This window comes from Mustela lutreola, chromosome X (assembly GCF_030435805.1).
Source record: "Mustela lutreola isolate mMusLut2 chromosome X, mMusLut2.pri, whole genome shotgun sequence".
Taxonomy (NCBI): Eukaryota; Metazoa; Chordata; class Mammalia; order Carnivora; family Mustelidae; genus Mustela; species Mustela lutreola.
In genome coordinates this window covers 44,830,690-44,849,125 of record NC_081308.1, presented here as the reverse complement: position 1 = coordinate 44,849,125, position 18,436 = coordinate 44,830,690, and the positions used below count along the sequence as shown (strand labels likewise).

The 18,436-nt window shown below is 38.6% G+C and overlaps 1 protein-coding gene across 1 annotated transcript; it reads left to right on the top strand.

The window, feature by feature from the left end:
• Positions 1-10,308: 10,308 nt before the first annotated feature.
• Positions 10,309-12,864, top strand: LOC131822040 (centromere protein V-like protein 3). The gene has a single exon (XM_059158419.1). The coding sequence runs from the start codon at positions 10,313-10,315 to the stop codon at positions 11,165-11,167; it is 855 nt and encodes a 284-aa protein (XP_059014402.1). The 5' UTR covers positions 10,309-10,312; the 3' UTR covers positions 11,168-12,864.
• The last annotated feature ends 5,572 nt before the right edge of the window (positions 12,865-18,436 follow it).

Genomic DNA, 18,436 nt, shown 5'->3' with positions numbered 1-18,436 from the left:
ATAAAACATAAAACAAATTGAGAAAAAGAGCTGCTTTTTCTTCATCTTGTATATTTTAGTATGTTCTGTTTCCATTTTCATTTGTCTTAAGAAATGGGCAGAACACATGAACAGACATTTCTGCAAAGACATCCAGATGGCCAACAGACACATGACAAAGTGTTCCATATCAGGGAAAGACAAATCAAAACCACAATGAGATATCACCTCACACCAGTCAGAATGGCTAAAATTAACAAGTCAGGAAATGACAGATGCTGGAGAGGATGTGGAGAAAGGGGAACCCTCCTACACTGTTGGTGGGAATGCACCTGGTGCAACCACTCTGGAAAACTGCATGGAGGTTCCTCAAAATGTTGAAAATAGAACTACCCTATGACCCAGCAATTGCACTACTGGGTATTTACCCTAAAGATACAAACGTAGTGATCCGAAGGGGCACGTGCACCCGAATGTTTATAGCAGCAATGTCCACAATAGCCAAACTATGGAAAGAACCTAGATGTCCATCAACAGATGAATGGATAAAGAAGAAGTGGTATATATATACAATGGAATACTATGCAGCCATCAAAAGAAATGAAATCTTGCCATTTGCGATGACATGGATGGAACTAGAGGGTATCATGCTTAGCGAAATAAGTCAATCGGAGAAAGACAACTATCATATGATCTCCCTGATATGAGGAAGTGGAGCGGCAACATGGGGGTTAAGGGGGTAGGAGAAGAATGAATGAAGATATTTTTTAATTTTTTATTTCTAATTTGACACATTCGCTGTTCAGGAGTGTGTTGTTTAATTTTCATGTATTTGTGCATTTTTCAGGTTTCCTCCTGTTATTGATTTCTAATTTCATATTATTGTAGTCAGAAAAGATATTAGATATGATTTCAGTATTCTTAAATTTCTTGTCTTGCTTTGTGACCCAAGGTATGATTTATCCTGAAGAATGTTCTATATCTTTATTTATTCTAATTCTCAAATTATGCAGGTTTAGACAGTGTGAGCCCCATTTAAGATGTTTCTTGTGTTCTTTTGACAAGACCCTATCGTTTTTTGAATACCTTTCATTTTGTTTGTTTTTGTTACACAGAGAGAAAGATAGTGGCAGTGGCAAAGGAACAGAGGGAGAGGGAGAGAGAATCAGAGAATCCCAAGTAGGATCTATGCTCATTGAGAAGCCTGATGCAGGGCTTGATCTCACAGCCCTGAGATGAAATCAAGGGTCGATGGTTAACTGAGCCTTCCAGGGGCCCCAGCACTTCCTCATTTTCTATTCTATTCAGATATTCCACACTAATCTCAGATTTTCTTTATTCCACCTCTGGAATCAATGATTTGTCCAAAGAGCCCTGATTCCTTTCATTAGGAAATGGTATTTAGAAACAATGATCTGGGTGCCAGATGGTCTCATTGCGACTGGGATAGAACTATTTTAATTACATTCTGTGCTTCCAACCTTACTGTGTCGTGAAGCTACAAGTGTTTTAATAAAAATGTGCTAGCTTTAGTATAATACTTGGAGAACTAATTGAATCTTGGTTTTTCATTTTGCTAGAGTAAAACAAACCCTGAATAATTGAATTAAAATATTTTAGATATTTGTTGTATGACTTACCACTGATTTCCATTTGCATTCCAGGAGTAATTGCCCTTTGGAATTAAAAGCTTATTTTGTCTATAAAACAAGGTTTCATAACCTTTTTAGCTGAAGCCAGAAATATAACCAATTAAAGAACAAATATATTTAGATTGTAATATGTCAAAAATTAGTCCATATACTCTGGTTTTTGGACAATGGCATGGGCTCCCATTCCCTTAGCTACCTCTGTGAATACAACTAAATATCCTGGAAATAATTCAACAGACTTAAAGATAGAAAAAAGAAGGTAGACTGAATAAGGACCTGAAGACTTGAGGAATGATACCACAGTGAGTTCCCTAGGGTTTCTTTCTATACCCTACATATCCTAGACTGGGTGCCTGAGCAGTCTCCAATCCTGACACTGCCAACAGACATTGACAAAAAAAAAGGAAAAGGAAAATAAAATACTTCTCTTTATATACAAAGATCTGGGAAAGGGAAAACTTAGTAGGGAGATCCATACCCAGTGGCAGCAGCTGTCATCTGCCTGCAGTAGCTTCACCAGAAGAGCTGGGGGAGGGGATGAAAACTATTCATCTTCCATGCTCCACAGCAGCCAGAAGTGATCTTCTCTGAGCAGTAACAGCAGAACCCAGGGAAGGCCAGCACACTCCCTGCTCCACACTGGGTGGCTGCAGATTGAGCTCTTCCATCTGTAATGGTAATGCCAGTTGGCTAAGTGTCTCCTAGTCCCCTAGCAACTGCATAAGACTGTCCAAGGCCAATGTTTCCCTATCTTCTACACTGGCAGACAGCCACCTAGTTCTAGTGGGTCCTGGACCTTCACCTAATGGCTGAAGGCACCCATACTGGTTACATCTGGCTGGCTCTATACCCAGGTGCAGATGGTGAACTAGACCAGAGTTTCCTGACCTTCCACCTAGGCCCATGGCTCCTGGCCCTCCACACAATGGCAGAAGGCAGCCCATCTCTGACTATGCCAGGAGAAGTCAAGTGGGAAGCCCACTGGCACTAAATAGCTGGAGAACAGGTTAGGGGAAATGTTTTCTGTTTCATGATAGTCCAGATTCCCCACAACTCACTTAACTACAATGGGAGATGAATGAGGCATCTTCCTTCTCTGCATGCAGTACCAATAAGAGCTCAAGAAGAGCCAGAAGAATAAAACATATCAAAATAGCATTGCAGAGACACCTGAGTGGCTCAGTCGTTTAAGCATCCATCTCTTGATTTCGGCTCAGGTCATGATCTCACTGTTGTGGGATCGAGCCATGCGTTGGGCTCTGAACTCAGTACAGAATCTGTTTTAGATTCTTTCTCCCTCTCCCTCTGCCCCTCCCCTCCTCCCTCTCTCCCTCAAATGAATAAATAAAATCTAGAAGAAAATAGCATCGCAAAGTCTCAAGAAACTAAATTGTCATTGAAACTACAGTTCACAAAAGTAGGCCAGAACCCACACACTGCTCGTGGTGATTGCCAAAGAAAATAAAAGCCATAAATAGGATAAAGAGTCTCTTAACCTAATGTTCAGAATGTTCAAAATACAATTGAAAATCATTTGTTATACCAAGAATCAGGAAGATTAAAAACTTGAGTAAGAAAAAACAATCAAATGATACCAAATACTGAGATGAATTAGATGTTGGAATAATCTCATAAAGATTTTAAAGCAGCCACTATGAAACTGCTTCAAAAAGTAATTATATATTTATTTAAAATAAAACAAAAGAAAAAAACTCAGCAAAGAAATACAAGCTGTATAAAAGAATCAAGTAAAAAAGTATGCAACTGAAAAAAAATAATGGTGCAAAAAATTCACTGGATGGGCTCAATAGTAGAGTAGAGTTGACAGAAAATATCGTCAGTGAGCTTGTGGAGAGATCAAAATTTACTCAATTTTTTAAATTAAATTTACTCAATCTAATGAACAGAAAGAACATTACTGAAACAAAGAAATGAACAAAGTATTTTAAATACACATGTGTAAACATATTCATAACAAAAAAAGGAGGAAACTCTCATGACAATTATAGTTCTCCTTTCTGTAACTGGTCATATAGTCATAGTTGGTATTTGTAACGTACTTCTACCCATTCCACATTTCATTTGCCTTCAGCAAGCACTTCAGCTGGTTGTGATTTTTTAATCTGGTGGGGTGATCCATACCTTCATTCCTGAAGGGTATGGTTCACTAGTAGTCTTACATGGACTGGGTTGCTATAATTTTCCATTGACCTTAACCAGAGGGCACGGTAATACTAAGATATGTCCTGTATCCCAGACATAATTTTCCTTATCTGTATTGTGGCATAGTGGACCAATTTCCTTTTAGTAGTCAGTATCAATCACCCCAGCCAGCACAATATCTCCTTTCTTTACCCACTGATTCAGTGAACTGAGATGTTCACACTGGTCAGGTGGCAGACTTAACTTCCAGTTCAATTGAATTATTGTTGTATATCTCCTGGTGAAAGCATCCCTCCCCTTATAACTAAGGTCTGTAGGCAAGTGGACCATATGGTTATCAGAACAGAAAGGAAACATTTTGCTAGTGGGTCACTAAGGGTAATAGTGTTGCTACTCCCATTTCTATCTCTTGGTTACTGAATCCATGAATTCTGGCTCTGGGAGAACCAGTGTCATACACTGGACACTGATTCAGAGTATATCCAGCCTTCTGGAGAAACTTGTTCCAGCACTACAGTGTTTTGCCACCTACCTAGAGCTGTAATTGAGTTTTTAAAAGGTCATTCCACCTTTAAAAGACAGCTTCTTCTATCTCTCTGCCTACTTGTGATCTCTCTCTCTGTGTCCAATAAAAAAAAAAAAGACTAAAAAAAATTTAAAAATAGAACTACCACATCATTTAGCAATTCAATTTCTGGGTATATCCCCAAATAAATAAAAAGAGGATATCAAAGAGATATATGCATTCCTATGTTTTCTGTAGCATTATTCACCCACAATAGCCAAGATATTAAAACAACCTAAATGCCCATCAATTGATGAATGGAATATATATATATATATATATATATATATATATATATATATATATTCAGCCATGAGAAAGAAGGCACTCCTGCCATTTGCTACAGCAAATGATATATATATCAGCCATGAGAAAGAAGGTACTCCTGCCATTTGCTACAGCATGGGTGGACCCTGAAGTCATTATGATAAGTGAGGTAAATCAGGCTTAGAAAGACAAGTGCTGTATGATATCACTTGTATGTGGACTCTAAAAGGGCCAAACTTATAAAAACAGAGAGAAAACGGTGATAACCCGGGGCAGGGTCTGGGAGAATAGGAGAGATGTTGTTTAAAGTACAAACATACAACTAATATATAAATAAGTCCTGGAGATCAAAAACAAAGTATAGTGAATATAGACAACAATATTATATTATAGTCATCAAACTTGCTAAGAGACTAGATCTAAATTATTCTCACCATGAAGAAAGGAATGACAATGATGGGCATGATAAAGATTCTTACTTTTGCTACAATGGCAATCACATTATAATATATAAATGTATCAAGTCAACATTTTGAACACCTAAAATTTACATAATGTCAAATGTGAAATATATTTTTTAAAATGTGAAAACTGAAAACAAACAAACAAAAAGACTTTCAGCAAGTAATAGGATTACCTGAAGTTGGTAAAGAACATTGACCAAAAACCTATTTCCAACATAATACTTAATAATGAAAAACTGAATGCTTTCCCCTAGGACTGGGGAGAGGGCAAGGGTTTATGTTCTTACCACTTTTGCTCAACATAATACTGGAATTCTAACCAGTGCAATAAGACAAGATAAAGAACAAAATTAAAAAGTACATGGAAAAATAAAACTGCCTCTATTTACGGATGACATGATTATCTATATATAAAATTCCAAGGAATCTACCAAAAAGTCCTAGTGTTTAGTGTGAAAGAAAAATCCTAGTACTTAGTGTGACTTCAGCCAGGTCACAGGTTAGAAGATCAACACATTAAAATATATCTCATTTCTTGGGGCTCCTTGGGGCTCCTTGGGGCTCAAATGGTTAAGTGTCTGCCTTCAGCTCAGGTCATGATTCTGGGGTCCTGGCCTTGAGTCCCGCATCAGGCTCCCTGCTCAGTGGGGAGCCTGCTTCTTCCTCTGCCCCCCCCCGTGACCCTCATGAATAAATTTAAAAAAAAACTTAAAAAAAATAAAATATATCCCGTTTCTATATACTATGAATGAATATTTGGAAGCCAACTTAAAAATGCAATTCCATTTACAATTTATTTATTTATTTACTTACTTACTTATAATTTTTTTAATGTAGGATTCTCATCCAGCATGGAGCCCAAAGCAGGGTTGAACTTATGACTCTGAGATCAAAACCTGAGCTGAAATCAAGAGTCTATCGACAGACAGAGCCACCCAGGTGCTCCAATTTTCAATTACTTTAAAGAAAATATATTACTTAATGCTAATGAATTATGCAAACCACCCCCCTTTCCAAAATTCATATGTTGAAATCTTAACCCCCAATGTGATTTTTTCTGGAGGTAAGGCTTGTAGGAAATAATTAAGGTGAAACAATGTCATAAATTTAGAGTCTTAATTCAACCATTGGTGGCCTTAAAAGAAGAGGAAGATCTCTCTTTCTCTCTCCTCATGCATGCACTGAGGAAATGCCATGTGAGCACTTGAAGAGAGCTCTTACTAGAACCCAACCATGCTGGCACCTTGATCTCCGATATCTATGCTTCAGAACTGTGAGAAAATAAATTTTCTCTCTTTAAGCCACACAGTCTATGGTGGCTTGTTATGGCAGCCCCAGAAGACTAAGACACTTAGGTATGCACTTAAAACATATACAGTATTTTTATGCATACATATACATACATATGTATACTGATGAAAGTAATCAAATAATTAAATAAATGGAGAAGCAAACTATATTCAGACATATGAAGATTCAACATAGTAAAGATGTTAATTTTCTCCAAATTAATCTATAGATTTAATGCAATTTAATATCCAAATTCCAGCAGGATTTTTGTAGCATAGACAAGCCTATCCTAAAATTTACAGGGAAAATCACAGGCCCTGGAATAGCTTAAATAATCTTGAAAGAGAATAAAATGTCAGGAACGACTTTATGTGATACAAAGTCTTACTATATAGTTACACTACTTAAGACTATGTGGAATTAATGCAGGTATAGACACATAAATCAATGGAGCAGAATAAAGAGCCCAGAAGTAGAACCACACAAATATGTTCATTTTGTTTTTTATAGTGGTACAATAATTCAGTGAAGGAAGGAAAGCCTTTTCAACAAATGGCACTGGGATCAAGCCCCATGTCAGGCTACCTGCACAGCGGAGAGCTCTGCTCCTCTCCCTCCAAGTCTTTCAGATAAATAAATAAAATATTTTAAAAGTCACCACTTTGTAATAAAAAACAAACAATTGAAATAATTGATTCAGTAAAAGGTTATCAGTGGATTCTTAAAGCATTAAGCAAATGTTGGAGAGGAACAAGATATTCACACAGTGTCAAAATAACACCCCTCAGGTTCCTTGCTTATTGCAAAAGGAAAACTGTACCTCTACAATGGAGAAATCTGGCAATCACTATCTTAATCACTATCTATCTTAATAGAGCATTTATTAGTATCATTACTACCGGAATGACTTGACAACATGAAACTCTGGTGTGATGCAATATGAAGTATACAACATCTGCCAAAACAACATACTTGCTAAAATGTGTAACTTGACTCTAATCAAGACTTTAGATTTGACTTTTAGCTGTAGAGGAAAAATATTGGGTAGAAGATCAATCTAAAGTCTACTGTAAGGAAAGAATCAGGCAAAATCAATAATTGACTGGCCTGCTTGATTATTATTTTTTTAACTTCAAGTTTTTATTTAAATCCCAGGTAGTTAGGATACAGTGTAATATTAGTTTCAGGAGTAGAACTTAGTGATTCATCACTCACATAAAATGTCCAGTGCTCATCACAAGCGCCCTTCTTAATACTCATTATCCCTTCAACACCCTCTACCTTCCCTCCAGTAACCTTAAGTTTGTTTTCTATGTAGTTAAGAGACTGTTTTCTGGTTTGCCTTTCTTTCTTTTCCCCCATGTTCATCTGTTTTGTTTCTTAAATTCCACATATGAGTCAAATCATATGGTATTTGTCCTCTCTGACTGACTTATTTTGCATAGCATAGTACTCTCTAGCTCCCTCCACAGTGTTGCAAATGGTAAGATTTCACTCTTTTTTATGGTTTAGTAATATTCCACTGTGTATTCATACCATATTTTCCTTATACATTCATCAGTTGATGGATATTTGGGCTCTTCCCATCATTTGGCTATTATTGGTAATGCTACTATAAATATTGGAGGTGCATGTATCCCTTCCAATTAGTATTTTTGTATCCTTTGGATAAATACCTAGTAGTGTAACTGGTGGGTTGTAGGGTAGTTCTATTTTTAACTGTTTGAGGAACCTCCATACTGTTTTCCAGAGTGGCTGTACCAGCTTACATTCCCACCAATGGTGTAAGAGTGTTCCCCTTTCTCCACATCCTCGCCAATATCTGTTGTTTCCTGTGTTGTTGATTTTAACCATTCTGACTGATGTGAGGCTGATTGTTTTGATTTGTATTTTCCTGATCAAGAGTGATGAGCATTTTTCATGTGTCTGTTAGCCACCTGTACATCTTCTTTGGGAAAATGTCTATTCATATCTTCTACCCATTTCCTTTTTTATAATATTTATTTATTTATTTGAGAGAGAGAAAGAGAGCATCAGCAGAAAGGAGGGGCAGAGGGGGAGGGAAACAAGACAGCTCTCTGCAGGGCTCAATCCCAAGATCCTGAGATCACTACCTCAGCTGAAATCAAGAGCAGGATACTTCATGGACTGAGCCGCCCAGGTACCCTATCTTCTGCCCATTTCTTAATTGGATTATTTGTTTTTTGGGTGTTGAGTTTCATAAGTTCTTTATATATTTTGGATACTAACCCTTTATGAGATATGTCATTTGCAAATATCTTCTCCCATTCTGAAGGTTGCTTTTAATTTTTGTTAATTGTTTACAGCACTGTGCAAAAGCTTTTTAGTTGATGAAGTTCCAATAGTTCATTTTTGCTTTTGTTTCCCTTGCCTTCAGAGATGTGTCTAGTAAAAATTTGCTATGATGTAGATCACAGAGACTAAAAGAAATAACCAAAGTTAATGTGTGAATCTTAATAGATCCTATTTTGGGGGGAAATCTTTTTATAAAACACATTTAGGAAACAATTTAGGAAATTTAAATATATACTGGGAGTTAGAAGAAATTGGAAAATTATATTGATTTGTAGGTATGATAAGGATACTGTGGCTATACAAGAAATTATGCCTTGTTCGCCTTAAAAATAATGCTGCCAGTAATTTTACCAGCAAAACTGGGTTTATGTGGGAATAGCAGAGAGTTCTGATTCAGGAAAAGCAAGCTATGGCAAAACCCTAGGAGAATCCAACGAACAAAGGAGAGGAACATTTATTTTATGGGGAAGAAGGAGGACGTTGGGAGATGTTCTTTTGAACAAGTTAGTTGGAGAAAAGAAAGAGTTCAGTGTGATGACCATTTCTCATTGGCTGAGTTGCAGTGGTAGTGGATTTCTTGTAGGAGATGCAGTGTACATATTTCCCTGTTAAGACAGACCTGTAATGATCATTTCCTGTCCAGAGTCTTCTCTCAGGGGTGTGTAATTGACAATTCTCCCTGTAATTTCCCTACTCGCCCCCCCCCCACCCCGCCTTTTCACATCCCCAATCCACTTTAGTTGAGATTTTCCTTTATGTATTGTCATAGCCTCTATTCCTAGGACATGAGTGCTGAAATATTGAGAGATTAAGTGGCATTGATTTGTGTATCTTACTTAAAAATATTCTTCAAAAAGTATATACATTCTCATGCATATATATGACAAAATATTAAGAATTATTAAATATGTGCGTGGATCTCTGCTTGCACCCAGTGTGTGTAGATGTCACTACAAAATTCAGGAAGCACTATTTGGAAGATTCCTCACTGTTTTCCCAGGTACTCATTACATGGCAAAAAGGAGGATCCAAGCTCATTTTGTGGGGTCTCTCCTCTGGCCATGCCTATTGATCACATCAATTTCCAAAGTTTCGCCTTCATATTTATGATTCTCATAGCTGTTACGTTTTCTTGGTTTAGATGGACAAATTAGTGCATTGTTTCTTCTTTTACCTCTTATTCTTAAAAGACAAATTTACAAAGCATACTTCTTGTCCTGTATTGAAGTTAACATCCGGTTTCTCTCTTTCGGTCCGCTGGTGTGTTGTAACATAATATTGTGGGTCGTTATTTTTATTAGCCCTGACTATAGTACAATTACACCCTACATATTTTGTGAATGTTTCAGTTTGTCTCTTCTACACTAGATGAACGGTGGTTATTTTAAACTGTTCTGTCTGCTGCAGCATCCAAGCTAGATAAAAGGTCTGCAGCATTTTTAGTTTTTCAGTATATTAAGGATAAGCTTCTGAAGAATGAACAATAGGAAATAGTATTTAGGGAAGGGGCAGCTGATAGGCTTAGCCAGAATTTCAGGCCAGTAAAGGCTGTTTTGATAGGGTCAAAGAAAGGGTCTCTACATCACATTCAACAAGTGGCCAATCAGGCTGACGCAATGAGGCTGCTCAGTAACTTACTAGGAAACCAGGGGCGGTGGGCGCGCGCTTGGAAGGCTGCAGGCGCCATGGGCAGAGTGAGGAACGGCGCCAGCACCCAGTCGCGGGGGCGAAAGCGTCCCGGGGATCCCGCCACCGCCTGTGCAGCCATCCCGGCCATGGGCGCCCGGCGCCCCCCTTTCCAAGTCCGCGTGGGGAGCCACGCGGCGGGAAGGAAGTCGGCGGCGGCCAGGCGGGATCCCGCAAGGTTGCGGCGGAAGCGCTGGTGGCGGCGGACCCGGGAGGCAGGCTCCAAAGGCCCGCTGCGATCCCCGAAGCCCCCGGCGCCCGCCGTGTCCTCTGGCGAGATGGACCTGGGCGCGCAGCGGGAGCGCTGGGAGACGTTCAGGAAGCGGCGGGGCCTCAGCTGCGAGGGCGCCGCCAAGTTCCTGCTGGACACCTTCGAGTACCCAGGCCTGGTGTATCACACCGGAGGCTGCCACTGCGGCGCGGTCCGCTTCGCCGTCTGGGCCCCCGCAGACCTGCGCGTGGTGGATTGCAGCTGCAGGCTGTGCAGGAAGAAGCAGCACCGACACTTTCTCGTCCCGGCCTCGCGCTTCACTCTCCTGCTGGGCGCCGAGAGCATAGTCACCTATCGATCCCACGCGCACCCGGCGCTGCACAGCTTCTGCAGCAGGTGCGGGGTGCAGAGTTTCCACGCCTCTGTCTCTGACCCCGGCGTGTATGGCGTCGCCCCGCACTGCCTGGACGCCGGCACCGTGCGCAGTGTGGTCATCGAGGAGGTCGACGGTGGCGACTGGGGGGAGGAGGCCGTGAAGGAGCCCAAGGCCATCCAGAGCGCGTCCCCCGAGTGAGCCCCTGCCTCTCCTCCCGAAGAGGAGCAGTGACTGGGGCCGCAACACGCCCGAAACATTCCCCTCCCCCCGCTTCCCCCGAGGGAGCCACCTCAGTGCTTGTGAAGGGATTGCTGTATGAAAGAGGTCGGTTTCTGGACTGATGAACCCGTGATGTCTCTCCAGGCTTCCACCCCTTCCCTTTCAGTGTTTTGCAACGAACTTGGACTTGCTTATGATCAAAAAGCTGAGCACACATTTGTCTGTCAACAGCCATAATCTTCCAATCCAATAAGCAAGTAGTGTCTCTACTTTTTCAAGTCGCCTTGTGTAACCCTGCCTTTTATTCTTTATTCTTCGTGTAGTTCTCGTAGATCATTTTCAGATCATTCATATGTACTGTACCGTTACGGTGCTATTGTGAACGAGATTGTTTTTAATGGTCGCATCTGGTATGCAGGACCACTCCCTATATCCAAACACTTTGGTGAACATTTCTTAGGAAGTTTCCTGTTGATTATCTGCGTGCGTGTGTGTAATTTAGGTCAGCACTCGCGTTTTCGCTACTTAGAGATAGGTCAGCACTCGCGTTTTCGCTACTTAGAGATAGGCGTTGATTTCAGCCATGTTGTTTATTTAATGTGTTTTTATATAATATGTTTAAGGCTCATTAGTGTGACATACCCCATTGTGCTTATGTTTTCACATGATGCTGCCACTTTCCTTGGTTTTGTTTTAGAAACTGCCTGTGCGTAGGGTGATGGGGAGGCAGAAGGATGAGAAAGATGTCTGCGCTGTATATATGTCCTACTTGATGTTTTGAAATTCCTATCTTGAACATGTGTTAAGTATTCATATATAAAGTGTTCCAGAAGTAAATACTTAGTAACTAGAAAACTATGTATTTCTATGTTGTACATTATAGATCAGCATCAATTTATATGTAATTTCTTTATATCTGAGGTTTTTATCAAACAATAGGTGGTGAGAGTGTCTTTTCCTATCAAATGATAGGTATAAATACCATCATTTAATAGCTTTGTAGAATTTAAAAATGTGGATCTTTGTAACTTGTTTAACCAACCTCTTCTCATGGATAGGTTGCCTTTTCCCGCCTATCTTTTGACTATAATAATATTTTGAAGGAGTAAAGTAGAAATAAATATTCTGAGTGTTCTCTCCCTTGGATAAAAGGGCCCAGAACTCTTTCCATCTCTTTTTCTTGCTGTTTGTCTCTCTTCTGTACATGTATTTCTTTAGATGTGCATACCATATACATTGAATTAACTTGACATAACAACTTATAAATGAGTTAAATAGGTATGTGTTTCCATGTATTGCAAATAACATGGCAGCCATCACACAGAAGCTATCATCCTTCAATTGTTAGCTCTCATTTTCCATCATCCTCCCTACCCCAGCCTAGAGGAAGGGAATTTATGACTTGGTTTCCCTAACACGACCCTCTACTCCTCAAGTTCCTCCTTTGTTATTTGGAATAGCTTGGCCCATCCCTTTACCATCTAGAGGTTGGGTTGAGGTAGAAAAGGGAGAGAGAGAGGGAGAGAACTTGAACATGCACATATACCCCTAGGAGATTCAGTCAGATTTGTGGTCAGAAAAGATCAATTGCACCTAGAATTAGACCTATATGACATTCCATTGTCCATTGCATGGATGGGATCCAGAGAGAAAGAAAAAGAAAATGCTCACCTTCATGCTTCTACCATGTCAGTATTTCTGTACCAATAAATGTGTGCATAGGTATTTTCTTTTTCGGAGTGACTTTTCCTTAAAAGTCAATATTGATGTTTCTGCTTCTCTGTGCCATGTGCAAATCACTCATGAGTTTATTTTGTTAAAAACTCACATTCAGAGGGTTTCAGAGAGCATTGTTAACCTGCATACCATTTATGGGTCCTAGGCTGCCTTTCCACTTGTGGGAATGCAGGTAGGGGACAGTTGTGTGGTGAAAAGGGATGGGAGACAATGCTAGAACCTGAGGATGGACAAACTGTTGAGAAAGGGGATTATCTCCCAGATACCAAGGACAGAGATTTGGAGAGAAAGAGAAAAAATAAGCAGCTTAGAACCAATGAGGAATATTGGGAAAAGAACAGAGGTGTTTAAGGGAGTCTTGGGAGTTTCCACACAGGTTGTGTGATGTCAGTGTTTTTCCCCCCTCCCTCCAAGGAAAGCCTTAATGTTGCTTTATGCATTAGCTTTTTTCTGTTGCACAAAAAAAATCACACACTTTAAAGCTATATAGTAAATGTCCATGCACCATTAAAGCCATCATGGACACTGACAGTGGTCTGTGTCTAAAACTGCTCTAGGCATCTCTGATTTCAAAGAAAGTGCAAGGACTTGGCTTGTGGGTCTGGGCTAAAATGCCAACTCTTTTACCTACTGCTGTCTGGTTTATAAAACCTGTAAAAACCCACACTCTCCCTCACTGTAAGGACTAAATGAAGTCATATATATAGTCTCCCAGCACAGTGACTGATACGCACCAAGAATTTGCTGTGGTTATTGCTCTTATTAGATCAGGACAGAACTAATGGTCATAATTGTATTCAGCTCTAGGATTAAGACACTTCCATGTGCATTCTCTCAGATGCCATTTTTTTTTGAGCCACTTGAAGTGAGAGAGCAGTCCAGTGATAGGGTAAAAAAGGAGTAGTAAGCCACAATTCTGCAGGATGCTAAATGCGCTGTCCCCTTTTAATGGAGTCAAACAATATCCACTGTTTCCTCTCTGTCCTCATAGACATGTTCCGGTCCTTGTCCATCCAAACTGTTAAAAGGAGAATTACCCTAGATGGAACTTCATCTTACCCCACCTTATTTTCTCTCCAGCTTTACCTCCATTTTATTCCTACAGTCTACAGGCTTCAGTCTCAGGGTCCTCATCTCTAGAATGGTTACAATAATGATACTCCTTTCCTAATCTTGTCCTCTCTCCAGGGTGAGATATAAAGTAGCCTAAGGAGACCAACTATACCCCAGGAGAAAGCACAAACTCTGTGCCCCGTTAGTCACATATCAGGTTGGAGGCAAAGCATTACAAGACCCCTGGGAATCTAGTCTATTCTAAGGAATGGGGGCAGGGTTGGTGCCATTTCCATCTTTTCCTTTATGTCTTCACACCTTCAAAAGGGCTTCTTTTATTTATAATGTATTCTTATATTATAAATTATAAGTGGCTAAATTTAGTGGTTAAATTTAGGCCATGCTATAAAAGGGGAGTACCAGCAGTGGCATATCACCCTCCGGTGGACATTGCAAGTAATGTCACATTATTGGATGATTTTACTGTTTAACACTGGAGAAATTCAAAGGGGATGAGTGATGCTTTCTTCCCCAGAGTCTCTGGGAAAGAAGTAGTTGGGGTGCTTTTCTCTACAATAAGTGTTCTGGGAATTAGAGCCAGGAAGAACAGTGTCAAGCAGAAAAAGAAGACCTGTCTCTTTCTGTGGGGCTCTTTTCATGAAGTAGGAAATCTTTCGTAAAACCATTGCCCCCAGATAATATTTCCAGTTTCCTTTTACTCACTGAATAAAAACTTGCACTAGTTAGTATATTAAGAAAAGAACCTCTATCAGTAAATTTCAATTCTTTAGCTATGTCTGTTCATCAGCTTTATTGGTGACATATGAATAGGAAATTGATGTGGATGCATTATTTCTGCTTTTCATCCTTTTTCTATGAACTGAGGCTTCCAGCTATCATAGTGCATTCCCTTACATCAGTATGCCAAATCCTGAAGTAGGTCTCAGTCTCATACCTGGTCTAAGTCTTTGTGGAGCTCAGTCTTTTTGGTCTCAGTCTTTGTGGACCTCACAGCATGTTGGAGAAGACAGACAACAAAACAAGAAACTTCAGCAAACTGTAGTAGATTCTCACAGTGATCGGGGAATTCAAGATGTCTTCATAATACATATCCAGATGAGTGTAAGCCAGAGCCTTTCAGAAGAGGAGAATTTCCATATGAGACATAACAAATAAATAGGAGTTGTTCAGGTGGAAAGAGAACTAGAATTTCCCAGAGAAAGGAAATAATATATATGAGGTCTTGAAAGTCAGAGAGAAAATGATGCACATAAGGAACAAACTTTTATTCTGGCCTTTTTATCAAATTATAAATTGTATTTGCTTGTTGTTTTCTGTAAGCATTTTGAGGGTAAGGATCCTATCCAATTCTTAGGAACCCCAAGTGCTTAGTACAGAATCTGATGTATCAATATTCAATAAATATCTATGAATGTATAAACTAAGAGCACCCACTATGTGCCAGGCACTGAAAAGAGCTATTATTGTATTTTTATAAAATTCAGATTTATTTAGGAAGTATATAAATTAAAATATAGTTATTTCTTGCCTATGGTAAAAAAAAATTTCAGAAAAATGTATGCATCATTTGAGGAAAAAGGAGTGGGGAAACAATTAACCAGTGTTTTGCTTTTGTTTTTGTTTTTGCACAGAGAAAGTCCATTTATTTCTGATTTCAAAAACAACAAATTTACAATGTAAGGAAAAACAAAAAAGTATAAAATTGCAAAGAAAAAATTATTATCCTATTGCCACAAAACAGCCAAATATAAACATCTTCATATACTTTCTTAAAAAAAAAAAAAAAACTTTGGGGTGCCTGGGTGGCTCAGTCAGCTAGGCGGCCAACTCTTGATTTTGATCCAGGTCATGATCTCAGGGTCTTGGGATCGAGATCTGCCTCCACATGCAGTGGGAAGTCTTCTGGAGGATTCTTTCTCCCTCTGCCCCTCCCCTTGCTCACTCTCTCTCACACACTCTCTCTCAAATAAATTAAAAAATGAATTAAAATTTCTTCTTTAAAAATATCTTTATTAAGGGATAATCAATAGACAAAAACCTGCACATATTTAATATATACAATTTGGACATATGCATGCATCCTTGACCACAATCAAGGTAATAGATATATTCATTATCTCCAAAAGTTTCCTTGTTGCTTACTTTCTTTTTTAAAATTTTTTATTTGAGTATAGTTGACACACAATGTCACATCAGTTTCAGATGTACATAATAGTGATTCAATAAGTTTACGTATTATGCTATGCTCACCAAAGCTATTACAGTATCACTGACTATATTCCTTATGCTGTTTCTTTTATTTCTGTGATTTATTCTTTCCATAACTGGAAGCCTGTATCTGCCACTCCACTTCACCCATTTCGCCCATCCCCATCCCCTCTCCTCTGGCAACCATCAGTTTGTTCTCTGTATTTATAAGTATTCATATTTTTGATTCTGCTTTTTGTTTGTTTATTCACTTTTTTTTTAGATTCCACATATGAATGAAATCATACAGTATTTGTCTTTCTCAGTCTAACTTATTTCACTTAGCACAATACCTTCTAGGTCCATTCATGTTGTTACAAATGGCACAACCTCATCCTTTGTATGGCTGTGTAATAGTCCACTATATATGTATACTACATCTCCCTTATCCATTTGTCTCTTGATGGACACTTAGGTTGCTTCCATATCTAGTGTATTGTAAATAGTGCTGCAATAAACATAGTGGTGCATATATCGCTTTGAATTGGTGTTTCTCTTTTATTGTGTTTTCTAATAACCACCAGTGGAATTATTGGATTATATGGTATTTCTTTTTTTTTTATTTTTTGAGGACCCTCAATACTGTTTTCCACAGTGGCTTTACCAAATTATATTTCCACCAACAGTGTATGAAAGTTCTTTTTTCTCCACATTCTCACAAACACTTCTTACTTCTTGCTTTTTTGATTTTAGCCATTCTGACAGGTGTAAGTTAATATCTCATTGTGGTTTTTATTTGCATTTACCTGATGAACTAACCAGTGTTTTTGAGAATTCTTGAACATTTACTGTACATGCTGTTATGTCCATGCATTAACCTGTTTAAACATGAATAAATAAAATCCATTAAATCTATCATATTTATGTTTGAATATCTATGTGTGTACATGTGTATACATGTATATTACTGAATTTGCATAAAATATGCATTGAAGTTTATAAACAAACAAATCCAAAGTAAACAATATATATTTTCATACAAGTGCACTCATAGAAATGACCTAACTACCTCCACTCATCACATCTACCTCCCTCCTCCATTTGTCTTCCACTCTTATATCTTATTGCTTAAGCAATAAGCAAGAGTATTGCTTAAGCAATACTCTTATTGCTTTAAGGTCTTATGACCCATTTTATCTAACTAGCTCTTCAGATATCACCTGCACTGCTCTGGAACCACTAGTCAGCACTAGGAGGCCAGGTCATTTGATGTGTGTGGGGGGAGTGGGAAGCTGAAGTATTAACCTGATATATACTAATAAATACTTAATGTTTTCCTAAATTTAATTCTGGCATAATATTTGGTTTTTAACTTACTTAATGAGTAAGACAAATCTGATACAGGTAAAGGCCTCTATCAGAATCTCACGAATTCATCAGTGGCTTCAGGATCTTCTGCTGAGTTGGACAATAGCTATCAAATACTAAAAGACTAGTTCTTCAATTATGCATACAACCATAAAACCTTGACCACAATCAAGGTAATGCTGTATTAACACTCCAAATTCTCTTTCTTTAGCTTCATTTTTGGTGTATAGAAATGCAACTGATATCTGCACATTGATTTTATATCCTGTGAATTTAATGAATTTGTGTATCAGTTTTAACAATTTTTTGGTGTAGTCCTTCAGGTTTTCTACATAGAGTATCAGATCATTTGCAAATAGTGAAAGTTTGACTTCTTCCTTCCTGACCCAGATGCCTTTTGTTTCTTTTTATTATCTGATTGCTGAGGCTAGGACAGTGGTAAGAGTGGACATTCCTGTCTTGCTCTTGACTGTAAAGGAAAAGCTGTTTTTGTCCATTAAAGATGATATTAGATGTGTGTTCTTTGTATATGGCCTTTTATGATGTTGATGTATGTTTCTTCTAACTCTACCTTATTGAGGCTTTTTATCAGAATATATGCTTTACTTTGTCAAATGCATTTTCTGCATCTTTTGAGAGGATCATATGGTTCTTCTCTTTTCCTTTATTAATGTGGGGATTCACATTGATTGATTTACAAATATTGAACCACCCCTGCAACCCAGGAATAAATCCCACTTGATTGTGGTGGATGATTCTTTTAATGTACTGTTGTATTTGATTTGTTGGTATTTTGTTGAGAAATTTTGCATCTGTGTTCATCAGGGATATTGGCTTTTAGTTCTCTTTTTCATTGAGGTTTTTGGTTTTGGAATCAGGGTT

Coding starts and splice junctions, on each gene's coding strand:
- LOC131822040 (XM_059158419.1), top strand. CDS start 10,313: ATGAGGCTGCTCAGTAACTTACTAGGAAACCAGGGGCGGTGGGCGCGC.